This window comes from Oncorhynchus keta, chromosome 19 (assembly GCF_023373465.1).
Source record: "Oncorhynchus keta strain PuntledgeMale-10-30-2019 chromosome 19, Oket_V2, whole genome shotgun sequence".
Taxonomy (NCBI): domain Eukaryota; kingdom Metazoa; phylum Chordata; class Actinopteri; order Salmoniformes; family Salmonidae; genus Oncorhynchus; species Oncorhynchus keta.
The window spans coordinates 25,942,029-25,957,733 of NC_068439.1; the positions used below are offsets into that span (position 1 = coordinate 25,942,029).

A 15,705-nucleotide genomic window follows, 5' to 3' on the forward strand; every position below is an offset into this window, starting at 1 on the left:
CACAGTCCAGTTCAAAGTAAATGGCACAGATCCATATGGCGATGGTCTATTTGCATATAGGGATACGGAGGTCTGATTGGTTATGGCACACCGATTTGTGTAAAGTATGGGCCTGAATTGTGCCTGTCAATGCAATAGAATCCGACTGCAATGTGCTCTGCCTACAATAAAATCTATTGCATTGTTCATTTTGTTTCGGTATGTTGATTTGATCACAATTCTCACAGTAGAGGGAAGTGTTAACTAGTTTTCCCCTTTTAGTTAAGTTCAAGCTCGTGCTGATATTTCTCCTGCGGGGCATTCCCAGGGGAGCTGGGAACAGTGGTGGTGGCGTAAATAAAAAGTCTCAACATCAAACATAATTAGCATGCTGCTGATAGTGCCTTTTGGTACTCTTCTGACAGTGTTTCTCATATGTAACATGTTCATTCCTTGCTGTTGTCCCTCCATAGCTGTGATCATCGTGAGCCACGATGCCCGGCTGATCACTGAGACAGCCTGTCAGCTGTGGGTGGTGGAGGATCGATCTGTCAACCAGATAGACGGGGACTTCGAGGACTACAAACGGGAGGTCCTGGAGTCACTGGGGGAGACCCTGGTCCACAAGGTCAAAGAGTGACCTACCTACTGCAGAACCGGGGCTCTATTGGCACTCTATTCCCTGTACTGCACCATTTCTCACCAGAGCACTATGGGCCCTGGTCAAATGTATTGCACTATGTAGGGAATAGGGTACCATTTTGAACAGACCCCAGGAGGAAAGAGAAATGTAATGCAAAATAACCTACCACTGAAGCTGGCTATGTCATTAGCTCAGTGCATCTCGATAGTCTAAAGTGGCTTTGTTTCCTTGTCGCACCTGATCGTTCACCACTTATTTGAATAAGCATCATGGCTTAAGTCTCTCCCAAATCAGTTTATTTGAAGAAAGGTGTGGCGAGGAAGCCACGTTAAGAGTATTGATAATACACCCCTGGTGTACTGCAGTATCGGCCTATGAGATGCATACATTTTATTGAGTCCAATTTGCCACCTTGGCCCCCTCCACACAACTGTATATCTGAAAAGATAGGGTGTGATTTGGGATTCAGAATTTGTCTGGACAAGTGGGCATGTCTCACCCAGATGACAATGGGACAGAAATAGCAACATGCTGAAGTATTTCTATTATAGAGGAAATGGCAATACATTACCAGTGGATCCACACATGTAGAAACCAAGCTCTTATTACCTGGGAATAAACATGTTGACACCTGTATGATTAAGTATTTACTACAGACAAAAAGGCAATTAAATAAATGGATTTTGCATCTTAATGTCTATTGTACAACTTGTCTCTAAATATTAAACATTGAGCATAGATGTAGAACAGATTAGACAGATTTCTCATGTACATGAGCTGATTATTCACTTATCAGTCATCCTGTTGTAGTCACTTTACCTCTACACACAGTAGAAGTAGGAAGTTTCCATACACCTTAGCCAAATACATTTAAACTAATCTTCACAATTCCTGACATTTAATACTAGAAAAATTCCCTGTCTTAAGTCTTAAGTTAGGATCACCACTTTAATGTGAAATGTCAATAATAGTGATTTCAGCTTTTATTTCTTTCATCACATTCCCAGTGGGTCAGAGTTTACATACACTCACTCAATTAGTAGTTGGTAGCATTGCCTTTAAATTGTTTGACTTGGGTCAAACATTTCAGGTAGCCTTCCACAAGCTTCCCACAATAAGGTGGGTGAATTTTGGCCCATTCCTCCTGACAGAGCTGGTGTAACTGAGTCAGATTTGTAGGCCTCCTTGCTCACACACACTTTTTCAGTTCTGCCCACAAATTTTCCATAGGATTGAGGTCAGGGCTTTGTGATGGCCCTCCAACACCGTGACTGTTGTCCTTAAGCCATTTAGCCACAACTTTGGAAGTATGCCTGGGGTCATTGTCCATTTGGAATACCCATTTCCTGACTGACGTCTTGATGTTGCTTCAATATTTCCACATCATTTCTCCCTCATGATGCCATCTATTTTGTAAATTGCGCCAGTCCCTCCTGCAGCAAAGCACCCCCAAACATGATGCTGCCACCCCCGTGCTTCACGGTTGGGATGGTGTTCTTCGTCTTGCAAGCCTCCCCCTTTTTCCTCCAAACATGATGGTCATTATGGCTAAACAGTTATTTTTGTTTCATTAGACCAGAGGACATTTCTCCAAAAAGTATGATCTTTGTCCCCATGTACAGTTGCAAACTGTAGTCTGGTACTTTTCGCACCAAAGTACGTTCATCTCAAGGAGACAGAACGCGTGTCCTTCCTGAGCGGTATGATGGCTGTGTGGTCCCATGATACTTGTGTACTATTGTTTGTACACATGAACGTGGTTTGGAAATTGCTTCCAAGGATGAGCCAGACTTGTGGGGGGTTACATTTTTTTTCAGAGGTCTTGGCTGATTTCCACATGATGTCAAGCAGAGGCACTGAGTTTGAAGGTAGGCCTTGAAATACATCTACAGGTACACCTCCAATTGACTCAAATTATGTAAATTAGCCTATCAGAAGCTTCTAAAGCCATGACATAATTTGTTGGAATTTTCCAAGCTGTTCAAAGGCACAGTCAACTTAGCGTATGTAAACTTCTGACCCACTGGAATTGTGATACAATCTGTCTGTAAACAATTATTGGAAAAATGACTTGTGTCATGCACAAAGTAGATGTAAGCATTTCACTGTTAGTCTACACTGGTTGTTTACAAAGTATGTGACAAATACAATTAGATTTTTAGTTGTAGCCCGTGAAAAGTGTCTGGCATGAATCAGTGATCTGTGACATGTTTTAGCAAAACTCTCCCAAAAGCAATATTGCCATAAACAATATTCTATAACTTTTAGTGCGACCTGAACAAATTAACAGAAAATATGAGTTGTAGATCTGTCACTCATTGAAAGCAAGTCCAAGAAGCAGTAATATGTTCTGAGCACTATTTCTATGCTTAAGTTTACTTTTATCGTCTTGTTTTTGTACACCATCTGAAAATACAATATTTTTGGTTATGGAAAATATTTCACACTGCGGTTTAGATGGTGTAATGATTCTTTACACTATACTTGCTTGTTTTGTCACAAACTGAAATTAGGCAAACTATTAGAATTTTAGCAACCAGGAAATGGTGGAGTGATTTCTGCATAGTGCATCTTTAAAACTTGCTCTACTACTTCCAGAAAGCCCAAATTATATCACAAAAAATAATTTTACCATGATTCCTCTGATAGACTAGGGCCTATGTCAAATGCGCCTTGTTGGTCTTCTTGACTTGAGCCACTTCAGTCTCGTCTGGCTGTATGGTGTGGTACCACCTGTACCAAGGGGTCATGGTGGGGGGAGGAGGGGCCGAGCCAAATCAAATCAAATTTTATTTATATAGCCCTTCGTACATCAGCTAATATCTCAAAGTGTTGTACAGAAACCCAGCCTAAAACCCCAAACAGCAAGCAATGCAGGTGTAGAAGCATGGTGGCTAGGAAAAACTCCCTAGAAAGGCCAAAACCTAGGAAGAAACCTAGAGAGGAACCAGGCTATGTGGGGTGGCCAGTCCTCTTCTGGCTGTGCCGGGTGGAGACTATAACAGAACGTGGCCAAGATGTTCAAATGTTCATAAATGACCAGCCAACTGCGTAGTGGGAGTTGGAATAGTCCTCCTCTGAAAAGTCCACATGAGGAAAAACTCCCTAGAAAGGCCAAAACCTAGGAAGAAACCTAGAGAGGAACCAGGCTATGTGGGGTGGCCAGTCCTCTTCTGGCTGTGCCGGGTGGAGACTATAACAGAACGTGGCCAAGATGTTCAAATGTTCATAAATGACCAGCCAACTGCGTAGTGGGAGTTGGAATAGTCCTCCTCTGAAAAGTCCACATGAGGAACCTAGAAGGGTAGCAGCCCTGGAAATATGGACAATATTTATGTACTGTAGGGAACTGCAGTTTCTCTTTTGGTGGCATTGTTGAACCGCTGCACTGGTCACAAAAAAATGTAATTCTTCATTACTGTACTGCTGTAGCATTCTGCTCCTTAGTCACAGAGGCTGAACTTACCATGGTCTCTTGCAGTGCCAATTGCCTGAATGAGTTAATTTTTCTGTTTCTGACTCTCCTGGATAAAAATGTAGAATAACAATATAAATGTGCCACTTTGGTTACCTCAAACCTCACAAAAAAACAGATGTTACTTTATGCAGAAAGGTTTATCACTAAAACACCTATTGGCAGTCTCAGATTCTTGGCTGTGTCAAGTGTGTAAATTCATTTAATCAAAGACAACTTATTTCGATGAAACCAGCAAGCATTTAGATAACACTTGCTGAATTCAGCATGGTTGATTCAGATGAATTCATAGAATTGTATTCACATTACATAAATAGAAACCATCTTACCTGTCCGCGTGGGGTCATACACAACGCCTGTATATGGGCGTTTAAAATTTTGCAGCAGCTTCACATTCTGCAGAAAGACAATGGTCCATTGCTTACCAAACATAACATTGAATAGCTTGTGATCACTGAGATCCTGGTTGAAGACAGCAGAGGTGTATTTAGAGGGCAGGTTGGTCAGGATGATATCTATGAGGGTGCCCATGTTTACAGATTTGGGGTTGTACCTGGTAGGTTCCTTGATCATTTGTGTGAGATTGAGGGCATCAAGCTTAGATTGTAGGACGGCCGGAGTGTTAAGCATATCCCAGTTTAGGTCACCTAACAGTACGAACTCGTGACTGTTTGGTGGAGAATATAATAATAATATGGAGTTACATAGCCTAACACAGAGCAGACAGCATCATGGTCGACCTCCTCTGAATATCTGTGCACTCTCCAAAAAAGCCTAGACAATAGCTTGGAGAGCTACCACAAGTCTCCAGGTCTCAGGCAAGGTTACAGAACCACAGCTGTTACACCTACAATGCAGGTATTGCATGTCTTCTGAGGGGGAATCCCTCCTTTCTGGTTCCTCCTGTAGTTAGACCACACTGGACTGGTTCCATAGTGCTCTATGTACTCTAGAGATAGGAGAGGTAGACAGACAAAGTCAATGATCACATATGGATGGATTAACAGTAATTAATTACACTCCACTGAGCATGCTTTCTAGTGCAGGAACAGGGAGTAGGCTTAGTCTGGGTCCGAGGAACCATCCCTTAAACAGCAGAGTACATAGAAAATACATACAATCTCTAATCTCCATACCTTCGCTCTCCAGGTAGCCCCATGGTCTGTCCTTGTAACAGTTAAAGTGCTGCCCGAGATGGCATAGCAGTTCAGACGTCTTTTGTCCTCGTCTTGTCGTGTCCTGTATATATATATATTTACAACTTTTTTTCACATACATTTTATTTTTATTTTCCATCAACTCATCTTCAAAACACTCTCCTGCAACCCGTCTCACCAATTTATATGTATAAATAAGTATTATTTACCTCAAATCTGCAATCCTCCAAGAAGCTAGCCAGAAACTCCAAGAAGCTAGCCAGAAACTAACCAGAAGCTAGCCATGAGCTAGCTAGAAGCTAATCAGAAGCTAGTTCAGAAGCTAGTTAGCTTCTTTACTGGCAAATCGTTAGTATTCAGCTAACCACGGTTTTTGGTCATCAGCTATCCTTTAGCTCGAAAATCTATCGCCAGTTTTGTACGGCGCAGCGCGGCTCGGAACATACCGGACCAATTTTTCTCTCCATGTCCTTGGATTTCAACTGCTCTCTGGACATTCATTCCCAGATCTCACAGCTAGCTAGCTGCTATCCGTGTGTCTATCTGCTCTCGTCGATTCCGGAGCAAACATCAATTACTCCGGAGCTAGCCAGCTCCGTCAATCACTCCTGAGCTCCGTCAATCACTCCTGGGCTGCAGTCACCTATCCGGACCCGTTTTACTGCCTACGCGGAGCCCCACCGGGCCTTCACAACTGGACTGCCGACGTTATCTACCCGAAGGAGATCCGGCTGGCTCCTCCGTCGCGACGTTACCTGAACGCCCATCTGCGGCCTGCTAACCGTTAGCTGTCTTACCGGCTGCTCTCAGAATAGACAATCTGACAATTTATTTATTTTTATTATTATTCTGTTTCTTCTTGGGCCTCTAACTATATATATTGTTTTTATTTTATTTTTGTTGTTGTGTGATTTGGACTAATCCCCTCTACCACACGGAACCCCACTAATCTACTGACGGAACGCAAGAGGTGGCTAACAACAGACCTCCATCCTATGCTAGCTTGCTACCGATGTCCTGGCTAGCTGTCTAAATCGCCGTGACCCCCAAACCAACCACTCCACTCACTGGACTCTTTTGATCACTCGACTAAGGATGCCTCTCCTTAATGCCAATATGTCTTGTCCATTGCTGTTCTGGTTAGTGTTTATTGGCTTATTTCACTGTAGAGCCTCTAGTCCTGCTCACTATACCTTATCCAATTTATTAGTTCCACCACCCACACATGCAATGACATCTCCTGGTTTCAATGATGTTTCTAGAGACAATATCTCTCTCTTCATCACTCAATACCTAGGTTTACCTCCACTGTGTTCACATCCTACCATACCTTTGTCTGTACATTATACCTTGATGCTATTTTATCGCCCCCAGAAACCTCCTTTTACTCTCTGTTCCAGACGTTCTAGACGACCAATTCTTATTGCTTTTAGCCGTACCCTTATTCTTCTCCTCCTATGTTCCTCTGGCGATGTAGAGGTGAATCCAGGCCTTGCAGTACCTAGCTCCACTCCTATTCCCCAGGCGCTCTCTTTTGATGACTTCTGTAACCGTAATAGCCTTGGTTTCATGCATGTTAACATTAGAAGCCTCATCCCTAAGTTTGTTCTATTCACTGCTTTAGCACACTCTGCCAACCCGGATGATCTAGCTGTGTCTGAATCCTGGCTTAGGAAGACCACCAAAAATTCTGAAATTATAATTCCAAATTACAACATTTTCAGACAAGATAGAACTGCCAAAGGGGGCGGTGTTGCAATCTACTGCAAAGATAGCCTGCAGAGTTCTGTCCTACTATCCAGGTCTGTACCCAAACAATTTGAACTTCTACTTTTAAAAATCCACCTCTCTAAAAACAAGTCTCTCACCGTTGCCACCTGCTATAGACCACCCTCTGCCCCCAGCTGTGCTCTGGACACCATATGTGAACTGATTGCCCCCCATCTATCTTCAGAGCTCGTGCTGCTAGGCGACCTAAACTGGAACATGCTTAACACCCCAGCCATCCTACAATCTAAACTTGATGCCCTCAATCTCACTCAAATTATCAATGAACCTACCAGGTACCCCCCCAAAGCCTTAAACACGGGCACCCTCATAGATATCATCCTAACCAACTTCCCCTCTAAATACACCTCTGCTGTCTTCAACCAAGATCTCAGCGATCACTGCCTCATTGCCTGCATCCGTAATGGGTCAGCGGTCAAACGACCTCCACTCATCAATGTAAAACGCTCCCTGAAACACTTCAGCGAGCAGGCCTTTCTAATCGACCTGGCCGGGGTATCCTGGAAGGATATTGATCTCATCCCGTCAGTAGAGGATGCCTGGATATTTTTTTTAAATGCCTTCCTAACCATCTTAAATAAACATGCCCCTTTCAAGAAATTTAGAACCAGGAACAGATATAGCCCTTGGTTCTCCCCAGACCTGACTGCCCTTAACCAACACAAAAACATCCTATGGCGTTCTGCATTAGCATCGAACAGCCCCCGTGATATGCAGCTGTTCAGGGAAGCTAGAAACCGTTATACACAGGCAGTTAGAAAAGCCAAGGCTAGCTTTTTCAAGCAGAAATTTGCTTCCTGCAACACTAACTCAAAAAGTTCTGGGACACTGTAAAGTCCATGGAGAATAAGAACACCTCCTCCCAGCTGCCCACTGCACTGAAGATAGGAAACACTGTCACCACTGATAAATCCACCATAATTGAGAATTTCAATAAGCATTTTTCTACGGCTGGCCATGCTTTCCACCTGGCTTCTCCTACCCCGGTCAACAGCACTGCACCCCCAACAGCAACTCGCCCAAGCCTTCCCCATTTCTCCTTCTCCCAAATCCATTCAGCTGATGTTCTGAAAGAGCTGAAAAATCTGGACCCCTACAAATCAGCCGGGCTAGACAATCTGGACCCTTTCTTTCTTAAATTATCTGCCGAAATTGTTGCCACCCCTATTACTAGCCTGTTCAACCTCTCTTTCGTGTCGTCTGAGATTCCCAAAGATTGGAAAGCAGCTGCGGTCATCCCCCTCTTCAAAGGGGGGGACACTCTTGACCCAAACTGCTACAGACCTATATCTATCCTACCATGCCTTTCTAAGGTCTTCGAAAGCCAAGTCAACAAACAGATTACCGACCATTTCGAATCTCACCATACCTTCTCTGCTATGCAATCTGGTTTCAGAGCTGGTCATGGGTGCACCTCACCCACGCTCAAGGTCCTAAACGATATCTTAACCGCCATCGATAAGAAACATTACTGTGCAGCCGTATTCATTGATCTGGCCAAGGCTTTCGACTCTGTCAACCACCACGTCCTCATCGGCAGACTCGACAGCCTTGGTTTCTCAAATGATTGCCTCGCCTGGTTCACCAAATACTTCTCTGATAGAGTTCAGTGTGTCAAATCGGAGGGTCTGCTGTCCGGACCTCTGGCAGTCTCTATGGGGGTTCAATTCTTGGACCGACTCTCTTCTCTGTATACATCAATGAGGTCGCTCTTGCTGCTGGTGAGTCCCTGATCCACCTCTACGCAGACGACACCATTCTGTATACTTCCGGCCCTTCTTTGGACACTGTGTTAACAACCCTCCAGGCAAGCTTCAATGCCATATAACTCTCCTTCCGTGGCCTCCAATTGCTCTTAAATACAAGTAAAACTAAATGCATGCTCTTCAACCCATCGCTACCTGCACCTACCCGCCTGTCCAACATCACTACTCTGGACGGCTCTGACTTAGAATACGTGGACAACTACAAATACTTAGGTGTCTGGTTAGACTGTAAACTCTCCTTCCAGACCCATATCAAACATCTCCAATCCAAAGTTAAATCTAGAATTGGCTTCCTATTTCACAACAAAGCATCCTTCACTCATGCTCTCAAACATACCCTTGTAAAACTGACCATCCTACCAATCCTCGACTTTGGCGATGTCATTTACAAAATAGCCTCCAATACCCTACTCAACAAATTGGATGCAGTCTATCACAGTGCAATCCGTTTTGTCACCAAAGCCCCATATACTACCCACCATTGCGACCTGTACGCTCTCGTTGGCTGGCCCTCGCTTCATACTCGTCGCCAAACCCACTGGCTCCATGTCATCTACAAGACCCTGCTAGGCAAAGTCCCCCCTTATCTCAGCTCGCTGGTCACCATAGCATCTCCCACCTGTAGCACACGCTCCAGCAGGTATATCTCTCGTCACCCCCAAAACCAATTCTTTCTTTGGCCGCCTCTCCTTCCAGTTCTCTGCTGCCAATGACTGGAACGAACTACAAAAATCTCTGAAACTGGAAACACTTATCTCCCTCACTAGCATTAAGCACCAACTGTCAGAGCATCTTACAGATTACTGCACCTGTACATAGCCCACCTATAATTTAGCCCAAACAACTACCTCTTTCCCAACTGTATTTCATTTATTTATTTATTTTGCTCCTTTGCACCCCATTATTTTTATTTCTACTTTGCACATTCTTCCATTGCAAAACTACCATTCCAGTGTTTTACTTGCTATATTGTATTTACTTTGCCACCATGGCCTTTTTTGCCTTTACCTCCCTTCTCACCTAATTTGCTCACATTGTATATAGACTTGTTTATACTGTATTATTGACTGTATGTTTGTTTTACTACATGTGTAACTCTGTGTCGTTGTATCTGTCGAACTGCTTTGCTTTATCTTGGCCAGGTCGCAATTGTAAATGAGAACTTGTTCTCAACTTGCCTACCTGGTTAAATAAAGGTGAAATAAAAAAAAAATAAAAAGTCTCCACTGCCACAGCAGCATCACTGGAGATTTCAGGTTAGGCTGCAGTGCACAGAGAGGCTGGACTTCACACTTGGAAACACAGCCTGGGTCCAATGCCTGACAGGTAACCTCTTTGGAAGTTAGAAACCAAACAAATAGAGTGACTGTCAGTCAAGTCATCAAGTGCAAATACAGTGTACTGTACAGTACACAAGACAATGACGCTGATACATTTGCATAGACTATGGTTCTATGTGAAACATATTACGGGGGTTGCATTGGATGATGTACAGTGAAGATGCAATATGCATACGCAGTACACAAAGTCAGGTACTGGTATGTAGTTCACTATGTTGCTAGCTAAAGCTGTAACTTCACTGTGTTCATTAACCGACGGTAACGTTAGCTCGGTCACTGTTTCGTGATCTGATAATCTGTGTAACGTATGTGTGCAGCGGAAGTCCTAGCTTTCACTTATCTGACACACTATAGAAAATAAATGTCAAATACCTTATTCTGCCGAAAAGTAAGTAAAAGTAAAGGATAGACACGGCATAAAATCATTCAAATGCCTGGTATGGACGCTGCCATTTTGCCTTTCACAACTGAGGGTTGAAAGGTTACAGGTGAAAGAACAAGTAGCACATTATTTATTGTTGTGCATGGCCAAAGACTCTCCTTTTGGACTTCAATTAATTTATTTTATGATTTTTTGTTATTTATGAATTGTATTATTTTAAATTAAACGCAAGGTTTTGATTGTATCCGCTGGTGTGGCAGGCTACCCGATTTGCATCGCAGCCATTTTGTAGAAATATTATAATCATAATTATTCCCAAATGTGATATTATAACTCAATGCAAGCACTATATTTTGTGAGTTAGAACTGATACTCATTCAACTTTGTTTAAATAAGCAACAATAGACTTGGGATGTGAGGTAAATTGAAAAGAGAATGTACAAAACGTGCAGCATAATCTTTCTGTCCTGATGAACAATGAAGGCACAGATAGAACACTCTTTAATTAATGAAGGTGTTCTACAACAGCGCGTCACCAAAAACTCAATGTTGTTACCATGAAAAACCCAGAAAATGCATGCTGGAAGACGCGTATGACGTCAAACGTCACAGGGTATAACTACCAAGGCCCTCCCCTTCCAGTTCATTTCTGGATTTGTTCTGAGGTGAGTAACGTCGAAAGAAATACTGCTAGTTTTTGAACAAAAACGACTGCGCAATTATTTAATTTAACCACAATCAGAAAGCTATATTAAGATGCAGGCGTGTATGAAAACACGAAGAAAATATGTGAATATCTTAAATGTGTTTTTCACTCTGTGTGCTTTTTTTTCAGGTATTTTGTCTGAAAGAGTGGCCGTCGAGGAATTTGAATACCTAATAAAAAACGTTTTCTTCAATTCATTGACATTTCATTACTAGTTTTGCCTCCAGTTTGTTCGTCGGAATAACTTTATTTTACCTGTCACAACCCCGCCCAAACATTGTCAGTAGAATGGCCTGTACTGAAGAACTCAGTGACTTTCAACGTGGCACCGTCATAGGATGCCACCTTTCCAACAAGTCAGTAAGTCAAATTTCTGCTCAGCTAGAGCTGCCCAGGTCAACTGTGAGTGCTGTTATAGTTGAGTGGAAACGTCTGGGAGAAACAACTGCTGAGCCTCGAAGTGGTAAGCCACACAAGCTCACAGAACGGGACCGGCAAGTGCTGTAGCGTGAAGATATTGTCTGTCCTCTGTTGCAACACACTACAGAGTTCCAAACTGCCTCTGAAAGCAACGTCAGCACGAATGTTTGTTGGGAGCTTAATGAAATGGGTTTCCATGGCCAAACCCCCGCACACAAGCCTAAGATCACCATGCGCAATGCCAAACGTCTGCTGGAGTGGTGTAAGCCAGATAGACGGGGACTTTGAGGACTACAAACAGGTTATGGGAACACTAGGTCAAAGAGTGACCTACCTACTGCAGAACCGGGGCTATATTGGCACTCTATTCCCTGTACTGCACCATTTCTCACCAGAGCACTATGGGCCCTGGTCAAATGTACTGCACTATGTAGGGAATAGGGTACCATTTTGAACAGACCCCAGGAGGAAAGAGAAATGTAATGCAAAATAACCTACCACTGAAGCTGGCTATGTCATTAGCTCAGTGCATCTCGATAGTCTAAAGTGGCTTTGTTTCCTTGTCGCACCTGATCGTTCACCACTTATTTGAATAAGCATCATGGCTTAAGTCTCTCCCAAATCAGTTTATTTGAAGAAAGGTGTGGCGAGGAAGCCACGTTAAGAGTATTGATAATACACCCCTGGTGTACTGCAGTATCGGCCTATGAGATGCATACATTTTATTGAGTCCAATTTGCCACCTTGGCCCCCTCCACACAACTGTATATCTGAAAAGATAGGGTGTGATTTGGGATTCAGAATTTGTCTGGACAAGTGGGCATGTCTCACCCAGATGACAATGGGACAGAAATAGCAACATGCTGAAGTATTTCTATTATAGAGGAAATGGCAATACATTACCAGTGGATCCACACATGTAGAAACCAAGCTCTTATTACCTGGGAATAAACATGTTGACACCTGTATGATCATAGAATTTACTAAAGACAAAAAGGAAATTAAATGGATTTTGCAATGTCTTTATTTATTACAATGTCTTTATTGTACAACTTGTCTGAGTACAACTGAGCAGATTAGACAGATTCATCAATGATCCATATGGTAAGTAGCATGTTCTGTACATGAGCTGATAATTCACTCATCAGTCATCCTGTTGCTTAGTCACTTTACCTCTACCAATATATATAAATACACACATATCTCTGAGTGGCACAGCAGTCTAAGGCACTGCATCCCAGTGTTAGAGGTGTCACTACAGACCCTGGTTCGATTCCAAGCTGTATTACAACTAGCTGTGATTGGGAGTCCCATAGGGCAATGCACAATTGGTCCAGCATGGTTAGGGGTTTTCCAGGGTAGGCTGTCACTGTAAATAAACATTTGTTCTTAACTGACTTGCCTAATTAAGGGTTAAATAAAAAATATATTCAATTACCTTGTACCTCTGCATATTGACTCGGAACTGGTACCCCGTGGATATTGCAAAGTTATTGTTACAGTTATTCCTTGTTATTTTTCTGCATTGTTGCAAAGGGGCCCGTAAGTAAGCATGTCACTGTTAGTCTACCTATTGTCTGCGAAGCATGTGAGGAAAATTAATTTGATTTTAAGTTGTAGCCTGTGAGAAGAGGCTGGAATGAATCAGTGATGCTTTATCAAAATTGCAACTGCTATCCTCCCACACTCCCAAAAGCAATTTTAAAAAACTATGTTGCCATGAAAACAAACAAATAAAACACATTCTTGTTTTAAATCTGCAATATGTGATTTTGGGCTACCTGATCAAATTCACATAGAAGTTGTATAGATCTGTTGTCTCATTCAAAGCAAGTCCAAGAAGTGGTAGTTCTGTTATGTGCGATATTTCTGTGCTTAAGATTCATTTTTGTACACCAGGTTCAAACAGCTGAAAATACAATATTTTTGGTTAAGGAAAATATATTTCACAGCAGTTGTTTAATCACAAACTGAAATTAGACAAACTATTAGAATTTTAGCAACCAGGAAATGGCAGTGCTTTTATGCATAGGGCTCTACTACTTCCAGAAAGCCTAAATAAAAAAATAATTTCACCATGATTCCTCTGATATGCCCTAGTCTATGTCAAATAGGTCTTGTGGGTCTTCTAGACTTTAGTCACTTCAGTCTCGTCTGGCTGCATGGTATTGTACCACCTATACTAAGGGGTCATGGAGGGGTTGAGCCAACTGCGTCATGGGAGTTGGAATAGTCCGCCCCTGAGAAGTCCACAGCGATCGGTTGAAGAGCATGCATTTCGTTTTACTTGCATTTAAGAGCAGTTGGAGGCCACGGAAGGAGTGTTGTATGGCATTGAAGCTTGTTTGGAGGTTTGTTAACACAGTGTCCAAAGAAGGACCAGATGTATACAGAATGGTGTCGTCTGCGTAAAGATGGATCAGAGAATCACCAGAAGCAAGAGCAACATCATTGATATATACAGAGAAAATAGTTGGCCCGAGAATTGAACCCTGTGGCACCCCTATAGAGACTACAAGAGGTCCGGACAACAGGCCCTCCGATTTGACACACTGAACTCGTATCTGTGAAGTAGTTGGTGAACCAGGCGAGGCAGTCATTTGAGAAACCAAGGCTGTTGAGTCTGCCGATAAGAATGTGGTCATTGCGGTGAGTCGAAAGCCTTGGCCAGGTCAATGAAGACGGCTGCACAGTTGTCTTTTATCGATGGCGGTTATGATATTGTTTAGGACCTTGAGTGTGGCTGAGGTGCACCCATGACCAGCTCGGAAACCAGATTGCATAGCGGAGAAGGTACGGTGGGATTGGAAATGGTCGGGGATCTGTTAACTTGGCTTTCGAAGACTTTAGAAAGGCAGGGTAGGATAGATATGTTTGTACTGCTCCAGCATTCTGCTGGACTTAACCTGGTCTCTAGCAACGGCAATCGCCTGATTGAGTTTCTGTTTCTGACTCTCCTGGATAAAAATGTAGAATAACAATATAAATGTGCCACTTTGGTTATCTTAAACATCACAAAAAGTGTTGGTCTTGAACCAGATGTTACTTTATGCAGAAAGGTTTTCATCAACGGCCTAGGAACAGTGGGTCAACTGACTTGTTCAGGGGCAGAACGACAGATTTTCACCTTGTCAACCCGGGGATTCGATCTTGCAACCTTTCGGTTACAAATCCAACGCAAAATGTAGATAACACCTGCTGAAATCATCACGGTTGATTCAGTCATTCATAGAATTGTTTTCACATTACATAAATTGAAAACAAACATTGCCTTCGGAAAGCATTCAGACCCCTTGACATTTTCCAAATTTTGTTCGGTTACAGCCTTATTCTAAAAAAATTGTTTTTCTTCATCAATCTACACACAATCAACACCCAATAACGACAAAGCAAAAACATTTTTGGGGAAATTTTTGCAAATGTATTTTAAAAAATATCACATTTACATAACTATTCAGACCCTTTACTCTGTACTTTGTTCAAGCACCTTTGACTGCGATTACAGCCTAGAGTCTTCTTGGGTACGGTGTTACAAGATTGGCACACCTGTATTTGGGGAGTCTTTCCCATTCTTCTCTGCAGATCCTCTCAAGCTCTGTCAGGATGGTTGGGAGCGTCGCTGCACAGCTATTTTCAGGTCTCTCCAGAGATGTTCGATCAGGTTTAAGTACGGGCTCTGGCTGGGCCACTCAAGGACATTCAGAGACTTGTCCAAAAGCCACTCCTGCGTTGTCTTGGTTGTGTGGTTAGGATCGTAGTCCTGTTGGAAGGTGAAACTTTACCCCAGTCTGAGGTCCTGAGCAGGTTTTCATTAAGGATCTCTCTGTACTTTGCGCCGTTCATCTTTGCCTCGATCCTGAATAGTCTCCTTGTCCCTGCGCCGAAAAACATACCCACAACATGATGCTGCCACCACCATGCTTCACCGTAGGGATGGTGCCAGGTTTCCTCCAGACGTGATGCTTGGCATTCAGGCCAAAGAGTTCAATCTTGGTTTCATCAGACCAGATAATCTTGTTTTTCATGGTCTGAGAGTCATTAGGTGCCTT

At 42.9% G+C, this 15,705-nt stretch overlaps 1 protein-coding gene and 1 long non-coding RNA gene across 7 annotated transcripts in view; one reads left to right on the top strand and one right to left on the bottom strand.

Moving 5' to 3' along the window:
• Positions 1-13,412, top strand: part of LOC118398009 (ATP-binding cassette sub-family F member 1-like) — a 31,772-nt gene extending 18,360 nt beyond the window's left edge. For 2 of the 3 annotated variants that reach the window (XM_035792938.2, XM_052470096.1), the window contains one exon: positions 453-1,316. In XM_035792938.2, coding sequence (XP_035648831.1) covers positions 453-619 — 167 coding nt within the window. In that variant the 3' untranslated portion in view covers positions 620-1,316. Of the gene's footprint in view, positions 1-452; positions 1,317-11,973 lie in introns of those variants that run through there. The other variant, XM_052470095.1, reaches the window with a different exon arrangement.
• On the bottom strand, positions 1,257-10,772 carry LOC127909323 (uncharacterized). 4 transcript variants are annotated; one of them, XR_008070778.1, is made up of 4 exons: positions 5,234-10,772; positions 4,949-5,046; positions 4,427-4,493; positions 1,257-4,146 (listed from the first exon to the last, which is right to left on the bottom strand). It is a non-coding gene; the product is annotated as an uncharacterized LOC127909323 (long non-coding RNA). The 4 variants fall into 4 exon arrangements; XR_008070779.1 differs by having other exon boundaries at positions 1,257-5,046; positions 5,234-5,336; positions 10,521-10,772; XR_008070777.1 differs by having other exon boundaries at positions 1,257-4,493.
• Positions 13,413-15,705: the final 2,293 nt, after the last annotated feature.